Below are 18,793 nucleotides of genomic sequence, written 5' to 3' on the forward strand. Positions count from 1 at the left end.
CCATTCCTTTATATTTGTTTTGTGTGAAATCTCTATTTTTGTGATACATTTCGGGGGCCATTTATGTGAGGAAAAATAACGCTTATAATGACGTCACGGTCGTTGTCTCGAATGTCGGGAGCTAGCGCTTGTTAAGAGGCCGCGCGCACAGAAGGGAAGGAGTATTACTACATGCTGGAGAACAAGGTCGTCGACATCTACAGCACTTCGTATTTCAGGTACTGCTTTGCCGTCGTAAAAAAAATGGAAGGTTTCGTTAATGTAAACCGATTCGATGCATTCTCCGACTAGCTTAGAGCTTCATGATAGCTAGCCAGCTAACGCAACGTTCGAAAGTCGTTATATTTTAAGGGTAATCTGTCTAATTCATTTCAGACATTACCCAAGTAAACTAGGACAAATTACTTCGCTTGTAATTGTTTTCAATCAGCTAACGTTAGCAGGTCTCTAGGGCAGGCTAAAGTTATTTGTAGGCCGACGTCGTTATGAGCTGAGAGGAAGGAATTGTTTTGAACGAACCCCGAACTGCGTTAATGACAGTCAGCTGTAGTTACTAATTTAGCTAGCTAGTTAATTTTACTAGCCAGAGCTATTTTTGTCAGTTTATGGCAAGTCTAGCTAGCTAACTAGTTGGCAAGAATTTGTAAGTTGCTCTGGATAAGAGCGTCTGCTAAATGACTTAAATGTAAATGTAATAATGCAGACATTTTGTGTTTTCAATTTTGCTTGTCCAGACCTAGTTATGGACAGCTCAACTCCGTTCTATGGAGGAAGTGTTGAGTTTTGATAACTGGTCGCCGGAAGTCACCATTAGTCGTTTCTTGTAAAAATGTCAATTCTGAAGACCCTTACCTGTACCTATGTTTGTTCTGTAGAACTGCAGTCCTTCCGCGGTGTGCTGAAATTCATACTTTTTAATAAACGTAGCGAATACAACCACCGACTTTTTCCTCCTGTTTTGTTCATACAATGTAAACATTCAATTGGCACTCCAGTATGGAACGTCGTTTGGGTCTTTGAGTGTCAAAGATACACGTTAAATAACACCTTTTAGTTGTAGAGTTAGCTTTAGCTTGGTATCTAGCTAGCACCAATACAACCAGCCTGAAAACAATGACCAGTAGAAACTGCAGTCATCATTATTCTTAGCAATGGTTTAGGAATCCTTGTAAGTATTAGCCTGGTAGCCACTTGTTTTTTGCTTACTGAAATGAATTTTAGTTAATTAAAATAAATAGATAGCCAGCTACTAAACCGTGTTGCCCAAAGCTAACCTTATAAGCAGCCAGTTAGCTTCATGGGGCTCGACCAGACTGGGTTAATGGTTGTGAAGGTAGCCACAATAAGGATTTAGGCACCATAGTGGAATATGCGGTCTTGCTTCAAAATAAAAGTAACTCTTTGAAAGTGAAGGTTAATTGGTTGACTCATGCCATATTTAGAATGTTAAACAAGGTTGGATTGTGAGTCAATGAAATGGGGTATCGGTGACACCAACAGTATTCCCCCCCCCCCCCAATGTCCTCAGTTATCAGACTCCAAAATATCCACACAGTATTGTTTTTTCTTTGAAATAGTGTTCAATACATATAGGTTGACAGTAAATGTGGCTCATTTCAGTTGTTTGAGTCCCACAATAAGGGCTACGACGCGGATGTTCTCTGGATGTCACTGAGTAGACCGATACCCCATGTCATTGATCCACAATCCATGGGTAAGGTTGTATAGTGAAATAAGTATGCCCCCAATGCAATTCTAGTCTAATACAGCCAGCATAATTTCAACAGATTTGTCAAATTAACAAATTGTTTTATTTTGTGTAACATTCCATCCTCGTTTAGCATGATCTATTCAGTTATGGCATAGTTCTAGTGTTCATTCGCATCACTGTCAATGACACTTATTTTGAAGGCTAACCGCAAAGTCCACTTGTGGCTAATCCTTATTGTGGCTAGCTTCACATAGAATGGTCTGACCACCATTAATCAAATAAGAACTGTCTTATAAATTAGGGTTATTTTAGATGACACCGAGCTATATATTTAGCTAGCAAACAATAGCTACTGAAACAGTGTCGTTTTTTGGAAAGAACATTGTTTGCATTCATGAGCTAACTAGCTTTTTTTTATGACCAGCACTGTAGGTGTCAGACAACTTTACCAGCATCACAGCAGTGAATCGTTGTGACATATTAAACTTGAGTGGTATTGTAATCAATGTGTAATATCTATGTAAAAAAATCTATGAACTTGTTAAATTGTGTCTTCAGGTCCTGATTGGTCAACAAGCTTGTAACATGTCAAATAATGTTAATTGACATGTCAACTAGTCTTAATTGATGCATATATTTTTGGACAAGCAAAGACACAAATGAGGAAGAAGTTGGTTGTATTCGATAGAAGATGAAGAGGGGTATTGCGATATGTACAGTGCATTCGGGAAAGTATTCGGACCCCTTCCCCCTTTCCACATTTTGTTACGTTACAACCCTTGTTCTCAAATTGAGGAACATTTTAATTTCATCAATCTACACACAATATCACATAATGTCGAAGCGAAAACAGGTTCATTTTTTGAAAATGTCTTAAATACAAAAAAAACACACTGCTCAAAAAAATAACACATCCTAGATCTGAATGAATTAAATATTCTTATTACATTTTTTCTTTACTTAGTTGAATGTGCTGACAACAAAATCACACACAAATTCTCAATGGAAATCAAATTTATCAACCCATGGAGGTCTGGATTTGGAGTCACACTCAACATTAAAGTGGAAAACCACACTGCAGGCTGATCCAACTTTGATGTAATGTCCTTAAAACAAGTCAAAATGAGGCTCAGTAGTGTGTGTGGCCTCCACGTGCCTGTATGACCTCCCTACAACGCCTGGGCATTCTCCGGATGAGGTGGCGGATGGTCTCCTGAGGGATCTCCTCCCAGACCTGGACTAAAGCATCCATGATGTCCCAGATGTGCTCAATTGATTCACGTCTGGGGAATGGGCGGCCCAGTCCATAGCATCAATGCCTTCCTCTTGCAGGAACTGCTGACACACTCCAGCCACATGAGGTCTAGCATTGTCTTACATTAGGAGGAACCCAGGGCCAACCGCACCAGCATATGGTCTCACAAGGGGTCTGAGGCTCTCACCTCGGTACCTAATGGCAGTCAGGCTACCTCTGGCGAGCACATGGAGGGCTGTGCGGCCCCCCAAAGAAATGCCACACCATGACTGACCCACCGCCAAACCGGTCATGCTGGAGGATGTTGCAGGCAGCAGAACGTTCTCCACGGCGTCTCCAGACTCTGTCATGTGCTCAGTGTGAACCTGCTTTCATCTGTGAAGAGCACAGGGTGCCAGTGGCGAATTTGCCAATCTTGGTGTTCTCTGGCAAATGCCAAACGTCCTGCACGGTGTTGGGCTTTAAGCACAACCCCCTCCTGTGGACGTCGGGACCTCATACCACCCTCATGGAGTCTGTTTTTGACCGTTTGAGCAGACACATGCACATTTGTGGCCTGCTGGAGGTCATTTTGCAGGGCTCTGGCAGTGCTCCTCCTTGCACAAAGGCGGATGTAGCGGTCCTGCTGCTGGGTTGTTGCCCTCCTACGACCTCCTCCACATCTCCTGATGTACTGGCCTGTCTCCTGGTAGCGCCTCCATGCTCTGGACACTGCGCTGACAGACACAGCAAACCTTGCCACAGCTCGCATTGATGTGTCATCCTGGATGAGCTGCACTACCTGAGCCACTTGTGTGGGTTGTAGACTCCGTCTCATGCTACCACTAGAGTGAAAGCACCGCCAGCATTCAAAAGTAACCAAAACATCACCCAGGAAGCATAGGAACTGAAAAGTGGTCTGTTGTCACCACCTGCAGAACCACTCCTTTATTGGGGGTGTCTTGCTAATTGCCTATAATTTCCACCTGTTGTCTATTCCATTTGCACAACAGCATGTGACATTTATTGTCAATCAGTGTTGCTTCCTAAGTGGACAGTTTGATTTCACAGAAGTGTGATTGACTTGGAGTTACATTGTGTTGTTTAAGTGTTCCCTTTATTTTTATGAGCAGGTTATTTACATAAGTATTCAGACCCTTCACTATGAGACTTGATATTGAGCTCAGGTGCATCCTGTTTTTTTTTTAATCATCCTTGAGATGTTTCTACAACATGATTGGAGTCTACCTGTGGTAAATTCAATTGATTGGATATGATTTGGAAAGGCTGTCTATGTAAGGTCCCACAGTTAACGGTGCATGCCAGAGCAAAAACCAAGCCATGAGGTCGAAGGAATTGTCCGTAGAGCACCGAGACAGGATTGTGTTGGGGCACAGATCTGGGGAAGGGTACCAAAATATTTCTGCAGCATTGAAGGTCCCCAAGAACACAGTGGCCTCCATCATTCTTAAATGGAAGAGGTTTGGAACCACCAGGACTCTTCCTAGGGCTGGCCAAACTGAGCAATCAGAGGAGAAGGGCCTTGGTCTCTGTGGAGATGCGAGAACCTTCCAAAACAACAACCATCTTTGCAGCACTCCAGCAATTAGGTCTTTATTGTAGAGTGGCCAGACGGAAGCCACTCAACAGCCCGCTTGGAGTTTGCCAAACGGCACCTAAAGGAGCCTCAGACCATGAGAAACAAGATTCTCTGATCTGATGAAACCAAGATTTAACTATTTGTCCTGAATGCCAAGCGTTGTGTCTTTGGGGACCGTGTTACCATCCCTACAGTGAAGCATGGTGGTGGCAGCATCATGCTGTGGGATGTTTTTCAGTGGCAGGGACTGGGAGACTTGTCAAGATCAAGGGGAAAGATGAACAGAGCAAAGTACAGAGAGATCCTTGATGGAAACCTGCTCAGGACCTCAGACTGGGGGTGAAGGTTCACCTTCCAACAGGACAACAACCCTAAGCACAAAGCCAGACCAAGCAGGAGTGGCATTGGGACAAGTCTCAACGACCTTGAGTGGCCTGGACTTGAACCCGATTGAACATCTCTGGAGAGATCTAACAGAGCTTGAGAGGATCTGCAGATAAGAATGGGAGAAGCTCCCCAAATACAGGCATGCCAAGCTTGTAGCGTCATACCCAAGGAGACTCAAGGCTGTAATCGCTGCCAAAGTTGCTTCAACAAAGTAACGTCAAAGTGGAAAAAGTTAAAGGTTCTGAATTATTTCCAAATGCACTGTAGCTACTGGTTTTCCAACTGTCAATGATATCAGACCACTCAAGTGAAGTGAATAAGTTGATTGTGTTTTCAAAGTTAATGTATGTTATGGGTGTCAAATTCTAAACCTAATTTAACAGAATAAGGACATCCTCTGGATTGGGTAGCCTCCCTGCTAGTAACAAGAAACGGTATTTGTATTGTATCTAACAAATTGATCACTCATAAACTAAACCATTTATCAATCATTCGTACCTACTCTTAGCAGAACCGCTCCCCTGTTGGTCTCCAAGCTCCTTTAGCCCGTTAAGAATGTTAATGTACACAAATGGCCACTAGTTTGACTAACTCTTCAACCTCATTTCAGGAATATCCTGTCCCCGTCCCCCTCTCCCCTCCCTTTGTCAGAGAGCATGGCTCAGGAGACCAATCAGACGCATGTGCCAATGCTTTGCACTATGGGCTGCGGTTTCTATGGTAATCCCCGCACCAACGGCATGTGCTCAGTCTGCTACAAGGAACACCTGCAGAGACAACAGGGTGTGGGCTGTTCCAGCCCCCCAGGTGAGAAAGGTAGGGAGAGGGACACAAAATGGGGGGGGGGCTGGAGAAGGAGGTAGCAATCGCTACCAAAACCTTGGCATTATAAAGCAATAGTGATTTATCAGTTTGTGAAACACTTTATTTTATTGAAGCCATGATTCAACATAAGTAAAAGGTCAGTCATAGTCACAATCAATGAACATGTGGTTTGTCTACAGGCTCGGTTGCTTCATCGCCAGTGGGGTCCCTGGGAGCAGCTGGTGTGTCAGTGAAGCGCCAGACAGCGGAACCCAGCGCGGAAGCGGTCACTCTGCCCGAGGAAAGGACATCCAGGTATGCTGCCAGAGAATCAGCTTGTCTCTGCAAACAAACACAGACTGCTAAATGGAAGCCATTCAATTGACAGTAAGCTGTTGCTCAAGAGGCTTTGGTTTATCATCGTGTTTTGGAGTTCCCTAGTCTTCCTCCTGAGCTTAATATTGGGTTATGGTTTCAGTTGATCAACTCATTATTGGTCTGAGTGTGTGTGTGTCTTTAGTCCCAGCTCCCCCAGCCCAGTAACCCAGCAAATGACAGCCATGAGTATCTCCCAGGATACTGGAGCCACTGACTCAGACCAGGCTAATGGGGAAGAGGAGGGGACATCCAAAAACACAGGTTAGAACAACTGGGGGGGCTCAATACTTTCTTGGTTTCCAAACTGTTTCCCATGTCTATATCATCAGTAACATTATGTGGCATGCCTCCTGCCTTGTCTTGTAATACATAACTACACTGCAGCAACAGTCCTAAATGGGTATCTATGTTTGAAGTTCAGTCAGATGTTGTATTTTAACAGAGCCAGTGGGTGAGGCAGACCAGACCTTGTCTGATGGTGATCAGACCCCTGACAAAAATAAGAAGAACCGATGCTTCACTTGCCGGAAGAAAGTGGGCCTCACGGGTAAGACTGAAGAGGGTTTTAAGCTAGGTGGACACTACACGTTTTTAGTCTGATCTACAGGCTCCTGATCGGCTACTGACACATTTTTCCAAATTGGAGTAAAACTTAGAGCTGCAGCCTGTAAAAGTGTAAGCAAATACTTGCATTGCGTTTGATTGCTGTAATAGGCTCCCGGGTACCTGCGCGTTCCCAATAATTTAACATGTTGAATATATTCTCCTTCAAATCGACCATTGTCTCCAAGTGTGAACAATGCTCAGAGCAGATGCGAGACATTTCTCACCACCAGCCAATAGCAGCTACTCGGGACAATAAATTGTTCTCTTCACCTACATTACAAGTTCATCTCTAACCATATTTCGTCCAACCTTTTTATGCAAGTAAAGTACATGTCGGATAAAAATAATGCTATGACAGCCCTGATGGAAACGGAACATTTTTCACCGAACTTTGCAAATGTCAAAACAAAATACGCTGGACAAGGTGGAATCTTTTTGCCAGGAAAATGAATTCTGCGAGAAATGCCGGTGGAAATGCTTTTATGAGCAATTATTAATAAACCATCATATCGAAGTAAAGGTGGAGTCACGCAATGCCATGTGTGGTCCCTCACGACTCACCAGGAAAGCATGCAGTTTATTAGTTTATGCAGTTTATTACAAATAAAATAAGTGATGAACTTCACAGGGTGGTGGAAGTGCAAGGTGATGAGCTTGATGTTCCTTTTCAATAAATATCAAGGGTCTTATTCTGATGACATGGTCATCAATGCTTGGCTGCCGTTAGACAAATAGAAATCTTGCTCTTTTGTCCATAATAATCTCATGTAGGCTGTACGTGCACTCGAGCCAATAGCACGCAGATACAACTAGAGTGCACTTGCCAAGACCAGAGTGGGCACACGGTATATAAAATACATTTTGCCAGAACTCTTAAAATATATATATATATATATATATAATTACGTCAATGAAAGTTGGTACCCAAATAATATAGCCTAAACCTATTGTTTGATAATTGTACAATGTACAGTACCATTCAAAAGTTTGGACATACTTAAACCCTGGAATGAGTTTCTTTATATTTACTATTTTCTACATTGTAGAATAATAGTGAAGACATCAACTATGAAATAACACATGGAATCAAGTATCAAAATATATATTTTGAGATTCTTCGAAGTAGCCACCATTTGCCTTGATGAGAACTTTGCACACTCTTGGCATTCTCTCAACCAGCTTCATGAGGTAGTCACCTGGAATGCATTAACAGTTGTGCCTTGTTAATTTGTATAATTTCTTTCCTTAATGCGTTTGAGCCAATCTGTTGTGTTGAGACAAGGTAGGGGTGGAATTCAGAAGATGGCCCTATTTGGTAAAATACCAAGTAATGGCAAGAACAGCTTCAAATAAGCAAAGAGAAACGACAGTCCATTACTTTAAGACATGAAGGCCAGCTAGTCCAGAACATTTCAATAACTTTTAAAGTTTCTTCATGTGCAGTCGCAAAAACCATAAAGTGCTATGATGAATTTGGCTCTCACGAGGCCCGCCACAGCAAAGGAAGACCCAAAGTTACCTCTGCTGCAGCGGTTAAGTTCATTAGCGTTAACTGCACCTCAGATTGCAGCCCAAATAAATGCTTAAAAGCGAAAAGCAGCCAACAAATGCTCAGCATATGTGGGAACTCCTTCAAGACTGTTGGAAAAGCATTCTTCATGAAGCTGGTTGAGATAATGCCAAGAGTGCAAAGCTGTCTAGGCAAAGGGTAGCTACTTTGAAGAATCTAAAATGGAAAACATTATTTTGATCTGTTAAAAAAAATACTACATGATTCCGTATGTGTTATTTCATAGTTTTGATGTCTTCACTATTTTACAATGTAGAAAATGGTAAATTGAGAAGAACCCTTGAATGAGTAGGTGTGTCTAAACCTTTGATTGGTGCTGTATTTCCACACTGAGGTTTGAATAATACTGTGAAAATTGTTATAATGCCCTTTTTAGTGTAAGAGCTGATTGAAAAGACCGCCTGAAGTTTCAGCCTGTTTTGGTGAGAGTGAGTTTTAGCCTTCCATGTCGACATCCTCATGCGGTGAATTAGTCAATAGACTAATAAAGAATTCCAAACCGCTCTACCAGTAACAGCTCATGTTCAGTTTTCCCCTTTCTACTCAAACCACTCCCAGGGAGTCCTAGCAAAATACTTGCTTGAGAAATTGCTCTTTGCTAAGAAGCCATTTTAATTTAACTTTGTCTATCTCCTCACTCACTAGGCTTCGCTTGTCGCTGTGGTAACCTGTTCTGCGCCATTCACCGCTACTCTGACAAACATGACTGTCCTTACGACTATCGAGGTGCTGCCGCAGCACGCATACGCAAGGAGAACCCTATCGTGGTGGCTGAGAAGATCCAGAAGTTATGAGGACTGAGTAGAAAGGTCTGATGTGCAAATTGTGAAACAATGGCGGCATGGAATAATACCAGATAAAATGGTTTCATGGTAGGATAAGGTGGGTGGGGTGGCGGTGTCACAGCCCCTGCCCAGCCACTTCCTTTAACATCTCCCTCTCTCCTAGGGTGACCGCTTGAGTGAATGCCTGTGGTGCGATGGTCTGTGTGTGTGCAGTATGGTTTGGTGGGCATTAGAAGTCTACTGTGGGGAAGGAAGACATTTCATTTTTAACCTTTTTATTGTTTCTTAACTTGGGTGGACTTGAGTTAGTTTTTATATTACCCCTGTGTGGTGGTTAAAATGAGCTGGAAGTAACATGTTGAAGAGCATGCTTACATCTCCGATAAGGACATCAGGAGGTCAAGTTAAGATCCATGCTGGGAGTTTCTGTGTATCAGCAATATCTTATGAGGGCTAGAGATTAATTTACTCCCAGAGAAAAACCCTTGTCCAGTTTCTGACAAATGGGCCTTTTTGTTGTAACTTTTCTTTCCCTTCTGACCCTTAGATGAATAGTTCACAACATGGCAACATTTTTTCAAGAAATGTTCTTTGACTTACTGATATTGGGTGCATGAAAGAGCCTCGATATGAGTGATTGATATTGTTTGAGTGTATGACATCAGATCTATATTAATATATTGTCCTTAGCTTGAAGTTTTTTTGAATATTGAAGTTTTTTATATAATTTGGTTGGTTTGTACTGGAGGATTGGCAGCATGTCAGAAAATCACTTGTTTTGTACTGAACCTTTCAATGATATTTTAGCATTTCCATCTGATTTATGTAACCATTTAAAAAATACAACTTCTGATATGTGATGGAGTAGAGTCCTGTTAATATGTTCAGATTAGGACCGTGCAGAAAATGCAATTTATTATGGAATCAAAGCACAACAATGAAAGTTAACTGCAGAGCATAAGATATTGAATGTGCAAGTTAACTTACTCAGTTTTCTTCAGCATCCGGGTCTTTATACACTGCTCAAAAAAATAAAGGGAACACTAAAATAACACATCCTAGATCTGAATGAATGAAATATTCTTATTAAATACTTTTTTCTTTACATAGTTGAATGTGCTGACAACAAAATCACACAAATTATCAATGGAAATCAAATTTATCAACCCATGGAGGTCTGGATTTGGAGTCGCACTCAAAATCAAAATGGAAAACCACACTACAGGCTGATCCAACTTTGATGTAATGTCCTTTAAAACAAGTCAAAATGAGGCTCAGTAGTGTGTGTGGCCTCCACGTGCCTGTATGACCTCCCTACAACGCCTGGGCATGCTCCTGATGAGGTGGCGGATGGTCTCCTGAGGGATCTCCTCCCAGACCTGGAGTAAAGCATCTGCCAACTCCTGGACAGTCTGTGGAGCAATGTGGCGTTGGTGGATGGAGCGAGACATGTCCCAGATGTGCTCAATTGGATTCAGGTCTGGGGAATGGGCGGGCCAGTCCATAGCATCAATGCCTTCCTCTTGCAGGAACTGCTGACACACTCCAGCCACATGAGGTCTAGCATTGTCTTACATTAGGAGGAACCCAGGGCCAACCGCACCAGCATATGGTCTCAAAAGGGGTCTGAGGATCTCATCTCGGTACCTAATGGCGGTCAGGCTACCTCTGGCGAGCAGATGGAGGGCTGTGCGGGCCCCCAAAGAAATGCCACCCCACACCATGACTGACCCACCGCCAAACCGGTCATGCTGGAGGATGTTGCAGGCAGCAGAACATTCTCCACGGCGTCTCCAGACTCTGTCACGTCTGTCACATGTGCTCAGTGTGAACCTGCTTTCATCTGTGAAGAGCACAGGGCGCCAGTGGCAAATTTGCCAATCTTGGTGTTCTCTGGCAAATGCCAAACGTCCTGCACGGTGTTGGGCTGTAAGCACAACCCCCTCCTGTGGACGTCGGGACCTCATACCACCCTCATGGAGTCTGTTTCTGACCGTTTGAGCAGACACACACACATTTGTGGCCTGCTGGAGATCATTTTGCAGGGCTCTGGCAGTGCTCCTCCTTGCACAAATGCGGAGGTAGCGGTCCTGCTGCTGGGTTGTTGCCCTCCTACGGCTTCCTCCACATCTTCTGATGTACTGTCCTGTCTCCTGGTTGCGCCTCCATGCTCTGGACACTACGCTGACAGATACAACAAACCTTCTTGCCACAGCTCGCATTGATGTGCCATCCTGGATGAGCTGCACTACCTGAGCCACTTGTGTGGGTTGTAGACTCCGTCTCATGCTACCACTAGAGTGAAAGCACCGCCAGCATTCAAAAGTGACCAAAACATCAGCCAGGAAGCATAGGAACTGAGAAGTGGTCTGTGGTCACCACCTGTAGAACCACTCCTTTATTGGGGTTGTCTTGCTACTTGCCTATAATTTCCACCTGTTGTCTATTCCATTTGCACAACAGCATGTGACATTTATTGTCAGTGTTGCTTCCTAAGTGGACAGTTTGATTTCACAGAAGAGTGATTGACTTGGAGTTACATTGTGTTGTTTAAGAGTTCCCTTTGTTTTTTTTGAGCAGTGTAGTTTAGCTTGATCTCTCTCTCTCTCTCTGCAGGTTTGCTACTGAGAATAAAGCATGTTCTGCCTGTCCAGGCAGGACATAATTTAGTGTTCTCCTTGAACGCCCTCTTCTGTTCCATAAAGCCAACAGTGAACCACCTTGTTCCCTAACCACCAGCAGACCACTGATATATGCTGAATGATAACAGAACTGGTTGGCAATTAGTCCAATAATTTGTATATGTGTGTGTAGTAATGTTTTCATAACTACCCAAAAGAAAGAACTGCCGTGGCACTGCTTTCTTTTCCTTGTATTTTCTTTCACCCACAGGTAATTCCTGTGTCTTTGAACAGGGGGTGGAATTTTAGTCATAGGGCTAAAATCACTCTGGATGACATTTATTCTAAAGTGTCATTCTAGGTTGCTTTCCTGTTCCTCCTGACTGCCCACATTCGGTGAATTAATAGACAGACATACACAACCCTTAGTACCAGTCATTTGGACATGTCTCAATCCTCGGCCAAGGGCCTTCGTGTCCCTGTGGTTGTTTTCAGGATTGGCCACACTAGTTTGGTTCCAAATAATTAGTGGCAGTTTTGCATTTTTAGGTGAATCAAACGTTTCATAGCGAATGTCATTGAAAAAGAGTTGTGTGGAAAAAAGCAAATACTGAAAAACGTCACGTGTGACACCTGGCAAAACAACGTGGCCCTTTTGAGAGAAAGTCTGAATTGAATGAGCTCTCTTATATGAACAGGAAAACATCGGGACTTGACGCCAGGCAGCACAGGTTGAAATTACATTTTTGCATCTACTGATTGAGATTTGTTGGTATTTTTGGTCCATTTATTATTTGTATTTTCACAAAGTAAACAATTTCAAACTTGCTGAAAACGTATAATTTCTTTAGTTTGTCATACTACTGTCCTCAAAATTGTTATTAATTTTAACCACTAAAATGAGCACGCATCATTAATTTCTAAGCCCATTTCATAAGAGATTTACAAAATGGACTTTCAAGGACTGTTGAGTGGGTTTAAATAGACTTTTGGTGTTTGGTAGTCTTCAGTGTATTTGCCTTTAACTGTCATTTCCCAAAAGTCACTTTTCCCACACGCCAACAAATTTCTCAGCTTCAGAAGCATCTGCGTTCACCAAATGTTGTGTGGTTATCCTTAGATTACATGACCAAATATATGTGGGTACTTGCTCTGCGAATATCTTATTCCAAAATCATGGGCATTAATATGGAGTTGGTCCCCTCTTTGCTGCTATAACAGCCTCCACTCGTCTGGGAAGGCATTCCACTAGATGTTGGAACATTGCTGCAGGGACTTGCTACCATTGTGAGGTCAGACACTGATGTTGGGCGATTAGGCCTGGCCCGCAGTTGGCATTCCAATTCATCCCAAAGGTTTTGGATGGGGTTGAGGTCAGGGCTCTTTGCAGTGAAGTTCTTCCACCCTGATCTTGACAAAACATTTCTGTATGGACCTCGCATTGTGCACGGGTCATTGTCATGCTGAAACAGGAAAGGGTCTTCCCCAAACTGTTGCCACAAAGTTGGAAGCACAGAATTGTCTAGAATATAATTGTATGCTGTAGCATTAATTTCCCTTCACTGGGAAACATGAAAAACAGCCCCAGACAATTATTCATCCACCAACCATTCCTGTTGGCACTATACATTGGGGCAAGTAGTGTTCTCCTGGCATCTGTCAAACTTAGATTCGTCCATCGGACTGCCAGATGGTGAAGCATGATTCATCACGCCAGAGAACGTGCTTCCAATGGTGGCGAGCTTTACACCACTCCGGCCGACGCTTGGGATTGCACATGGTGATCTTAGGCTTGTGTTTGGTTGCTCGCCCATGGAAACCCATTTCATGAAGCTCTCGACTAACAGTTGTGCAGAAGTTGCTTCCAGAGGCAGTTTAGAATTCAGTATTGAGTTTCGCAACCGAGGACAGACTATTTTTATGAGCTTCAGCACTCGGCGGTCCTGTTCTGTGAGCTTGTGTGGCCTACCACTTCACGGCTGAGCAGTTGTTGCTCCTAGATGTTTCCACTTCACAATGACAGCACTTACAGTTGACCAGGGCAGAAATTTGACAAACTGACTTGTTGGAAGGTGGCTGAAATAGCCGAATCCATTAATTTGAAGTGGTGTCCACATACTTTTGTGTAAATATAGTGTATATTCTCCAGACATGCCCAAAGGGAATTGTTTATATGCTGTCGTTTAAAAAAAAACAACAACATCTAGTTAACCTTTTAATTTGGAAGAATGTTCCAAAAATACATTTATCTACATGTCTTTATTATTTTACAGAGAAAGATGGATAAAGTATTTATCCACAATCTTCTCTGGCCAAGTCCGGTCGTGGGTATCTTTAACAAAAATATTTATTCGGACTTCGTCCACTGTCCAGAAAAATGTATTTGTCTTATGCAAATATGAGCATATTTAATGATATCACCTTTATTTGCGCATATGTATGTATGTGTGTGTGTGTGTGTGTGTGATTTGAGCATTAGCCTGGGTTGTGTTGCCAGTTAAAGAACGGCTTAGTGAAGGAAAGGTCTAAAATGGCTCAGTCTTGGCATGCAAACACCAAGGTTGCCTGTTGCTGAGCCAAGCCAGGAGCTCAAAGCCCCTGTGGCAAGAGATGAGTCCTCTTGGTTCTCATTTGGAATTTAGGCACTTGGATCTTTAGGTTCCCACTATATAAAGTATCTAAGTGGAGATGGTGCAGTGCATGTGATACCATGTAAGAAGGGCACGAGTATGATGGATTAGACTCCTGTCTGTGAGAGAAATATATATATATATATTACTTTGCTGTAGGTTTTATTCCCTATTGTGATGTTACTGTTTTAAGGGCATGCAGTAAACTGGCTTTAAAGTGGGCAAAGATGTGGCACCGGGGTTACCTGATGAGTATACCCTGTTTTAGGCCAAGGGAACAGAGTTGGCTTGTCCTTCAGTTTGGCTGATTTTTGTCTTCTTTGCAATTATGTTTCGCAGGTTGATAGTTACCTTGACTACTCGAACTACCCCAGCATTTAAAAAGGTGAGCAATTTGAATGTTACCAACAAGGTTATGAAGCTATTTTTTTTAGCGATGGAATTGACCAAACAAGATTTCTTTAAAATAAACCTGTATTTAACTAGGCAAGCCAGTTAAGAACAAATTCTTATTTACAATGATGGCCAAACCCGGATGACACTGGGCTAATTGTGCGCCGCCCTATGGGACTCCCAATCATGGCCGGTTGTGATATAGTCTGGAATGGAACCAGGGTGTCTAGTGATGCCTCGAGCACTGAGATGCAGTGCCTTAGATGTGCTGCGCCACTCAGGAGCCCCTGTTGGATTGTTGCAATTGTATGTAAATTAATCAACTTAACTAGCTCAGAATCAGCGCTTGATGTTATGAAAACATCCACTACAATTTCAATTTCAAACATCTACAGGATCGGTGTCTTCCCGTTGGGAAATTTCCTTGTTACTTACAATGTCATGCTCAAGACAGACATGTCTTATATGGACAGAGAGCTTCAATTCTTGTTAATCTAACTGCACTGTCCAACTTACAGTAGCTATTACAGTGAAAAAAGACCATGCTATTGTTTGAGGAGAGTGCACAACAAAACTTATCACAGCAACTGATTTGATACATTCACCTCTGAAGGTAAATAATGTACTTGCATTCAGTAATCTTCCTCTAATGTGTCATCCTGAGGTTCCCAAAGAGAAAATAGCATAGTTTTGTTTCCTCAAAACAATTTTTATATTAAAATGTAGGAACTGGGTTCTACAGTTTGAACCCTAAAGTGTTTCCATTCAAATGGTATCAAGAATATGCATATCCTTGCTTCAGGTCCTGAGCTACCCAAATCTAACTGCCTGTATGTCATTTTAGGCTAAAATTGGGGAAAAAGGGTCCGACCCTTTTAACATTGTCATTAAGCTTGTTTGTAGCACAACATAATCATTGTCTGCATTTTGAGGCCATTCCTACAAAGCATTTGATCTGTGATGATGATTGACCAAATCTGGCAATATTTTACTATGTCACTGCAGAACTGATTTACCATAACTGACAGTGAAGAACTTTACTCATTTCACTGATGTATGAGAAATGATAGCGTGGACAATAATTGAGTTCCAGAATGTTCCAAGTAGTAGATCTGTCCTGCAGGAAATTGCAGAAGTGCAGTCAAGTCCTTTGGCTCAGAAACACCACCAGATATTTTTTGTTTTTAAAATGTAGGACTGTATGATCTGTAAGAGTAAGTATAAAAAATAAACGTTTATTTTAAATTGACACCTGACTTTTGTATTTATTTGTACAACTGAGGTTAAGCAGTACAAATCTGGTAAAGCAGAGGCAGCCCTGGGATGCCAAAAGCAATTTTCTCGCATGGGTTCAGACTTTCCTCTCGAGACAGGTTAATCCTATAAAAAGTCAAACATCACTACCTCCCAATGTACTGCAGTACATTCAATGGACAACACTTAATACAGTAGCCTATTGTTTTACAGCCGTACCTTAACTTTTTTCTGCTGTGTTTCTCTGACTCAGAAAAAAGCTTAGATATATGGTCTCCAGCTGCGTGGTTCTGGCACCGGTTCTGACTGACATGTTCTTATAAATTGATCTGTGGATACCGTACATCGGAATGGCTTGAATTGAGCGACAGCCCTGGTTCTCACAGAAACACTTTGTTTTCTGAGCCTGTGTGATGTAGGACGTTAGACCTGAAACCACTTCATGCTCTTCCGACTGATAAAGTCCTGGCTGAACCCTACATCACAGGCAAATCATATGCCTGCAATCCTTATATCGTAGTGGTTTTATCATGGTAGCACATTCAGAGATCGATTTATAGTCATTAACCTAAACTAGATTATATTTTAAACAAAACACTTTCCGTTTGTCATAGATGAACGAGGTTAATGAGTGGCACAGCGGTCTAAGGCACTAAATCTCAGTGCTAGAGGCGTCACTAAAGACACCCTGGTTCGAATCCAGGCTGTATCGCAACCGGTCATGATTGGGAGTCCCATAGGGCGGTGCACAATTGGCCCAGCGTTTTCCCGGTTTGGCCGGTGTAGGCCGTCATTGTAAATAAGAATTTGTTCGTAACCGACTTGCCTAGTTAAATGAGATGAAAGGTGAGTTCAGGAACGTATGCCATGTTTTTCTTGTGTGGGCCTCCCCTCTCTCTATGTACTCACTTGGTCCTGTCTGCTCCGCTCTCTTCCTTGCTGTCTGAAGTTCTCCTTTCCTGGATCTCCTACATTATTACAGAGATGGCATACTATCTGCAGTAGCAATATGGAGTATTCCGAACAGACCAACACACACACTTTGAACAACAGGCATAATTTTTTACCTAAATTGAGCTAAAGGTTAAATCCGGGATAATTTCCCCTATTCCTTAATTTATAAGCAGTTCTGTCAATCTTAAACTTGATTAACATTCAACTGTCTTAACCGCCACTTATTTTGTCTCCAATGTTTATTGAAAACATACATTTGCACAATGACCACTTGTATTTGAAACATTGTTCGTTTTTGGTTAGCTATCTAGCGAATTTTAGCAATAGTGGCATTGACATGAAATTAATCAATAACATAATGAAACAAGCCATTTATGAGTCCCCACATGGCAGTGTCATTCTTGCTAGCAATCTGGCCATCCAGAATCACAAGACTGACTTATACCCCATAGAATAGTGCACATCGTTTTCGTGACATCAGCCAAACATCTGTTAGCTAGATGCTAAATAATTGTATTGTAAAAAAAAAAAACAATCTACTCACGTTAAATGTATTGAACCTTTTATTTAACGAAGCAAGTCAGTTAAGAACAAATTCTTATTTACAAGGACTGCCTACCAAAAGGAAAAAGACCTGTGGGAATGGGGGCTGCGATTAAAAATACAAAAATGTTAAAATATGTAGGACAAATCACGATAAGAGAAACACTACATAGAGAGAGACCTAAGACAACATAGCAAGGCAGTAACACAACATGGTAGCAACATTGGGCACAGACAACAGCACAAAGGGCAAGAAGGCAGAGACAATACATCAGGTCAAGCAGCCACAACTGTCAGTAAGAGTGTCCATGATTGTCTTTGAATGAAGAGATTGAGAATGTCCAGTTTGAGTGTTTGTTGCAGCTCGTTCCAGTCGCTAGCTGCAGCGAACTGAAAAGATGAGCAACACATGGATGTGTTCTTTGGGGACCTTTAACAGAATGTGACTGGCAGAATGGGTGTTGTATGTGGAGGATGAGGGCCGCAGTAGATATCTCAGCATGGGGGGAATGAGGCCTAAGGGTTTTACAAATAAGTATCAACCAGTGGGTCTAGCGATGAGTACAGAGGTGACCAGTTTACAGAAGAGTATAGAGTGCAGTGATGTGTCCTTTAAGGAGCATTGGTGGCAAATCTGATGGCCGAATGGTAAAGCACATCTAGCCGCTCGAGAGCACCCTTACTATAAATGATGTCTTCGTAATCTAGCATTGGTAGCATGGTCATCTGAATCAGGCTTAGTTTGGCAGATGGGGTGAAAGAGAGTGATTACAATAGAGGAAACCAAGTCTAGATTTAACTAAGAATGGAATGGTCTACTGTATCAAAAGCTTTGGCCAAGTCAATAAAAATAGCAGCACAACATTGTTTAGAATCAAGGGCAATGGTGACATCATTGAGGACCTTGCAGTGACACATCCATAACCTGAGTGAAAACCAGATTGCATACCAGAGAGAATACTACAGACATCAAGAAAGCCAGTCAGTTGATTATTGACAAGTTTTTCCAACACTTTTTTGATAAACAGGGCAAAATAGAAATAGACCTATAACAGTTAGGATCAGCTTAATCTCCCCCTTTGAAATAAAGGACGAACCGTGTCTGCCTTCCAAGCAATGGGAACCTCCCCAGAAAGGAGAGACAGGCTTGGCGATGATAGGGGTAGCAACCTTAAAGAAGAAAGGGTCCATCTGACCCAGATGTTTTTTGGGGGTTAAGTTTCCGGAGCTCATTTAGCACCACGGACTCAGTGACTGCCTGCAGGGAGAAACTTTGTAGTGGGGCAGGGGAAAAAGGAGAAGCGTCAGGGCTAGTCGCATAAG

At 42.4% G+C, this 18,793-nt stretch overlaps 1 protein-coding gene across 2 annotated transcripts; it reads left to right on the plus strand.

The window, feature by feature from the left end:
- Window positions 1-63: 63 nt before the first annotated feature.
- zgc:77486 (uncharacterized protein LOC405808 homolog) lies at window positions 64-15,968 on the plus strand. 2 transcript variants are annotated; one of them, XM_064935250.1, is made up of 6 exons: window positions 64-218; window positions 5,543-5,748; window positions 5,937-6,051; window positions 6,257-6,375; window positions 6,557-6,661; window positions 8,936-15,968. In XM_064935250.1, the coding sequence occupies exons 1-6, from the start codon at window positions 172-174 to the stop codon at window positions 9,082-9,084; spliced, it is 741 nt and encodes a 246-aa protein (XP_064791322.1). In that variant the 5' UTR covers window positions 64-171; the 3' UTR covers window positions 9,085-15,968. The 2 variants fall into 2 exon arrangements, with proteins under 2 accessions (XP_064791322.1, XP_064791323.1); XM_064935251.1 differs by having other exon boundaries at window positions 65-218; window positions 5,543-5,739.
- The last annotated feature ends 2,825 nt before the right edge of the window (window positions 15,969-18,793 follow it).

This window comes from Oncorhynchus masou, chromosome 24 (genome assembly GCF_036934945.1).
Source record: "Oncorhynchus masou masou isolate Uvic2021 chromosome 24, UVic_Omas_1.1, whole genome shotgun sequence".
Classification (NCBI taxonomy): Eukaryota; Metazoa; Chordata; class Actinopteri; order Salmoniformes; family Salmonidae; genus Oncorhynchus; species Oncorhynchus masou.

Excerpts from the sequence above, each read along its gene's own strand:
- zgc:77486 (XM_064935250.1), top strand. The coding sequence starts at position 172 with ATGCTGGAGAACAAGGTCGTCGACATCTACAGCACTTCGTATTTCAG. Across the intron at positions 219-5,542 it reads TACAGCACTTCGTATTTCAG|GAATATCCTGTCCCCGTCCC; the intron begins GTACTGCTTTGC and ends ACCTCATTTCAG. Across the intron at positions 6,052-6,256 it reads CCCGAGGAAAGGACATCCAG|TCCCAGCTCCCCCAGCCCAG; the intron begins GTATGCTGCCAG and ends GTGTGTCTTTAG.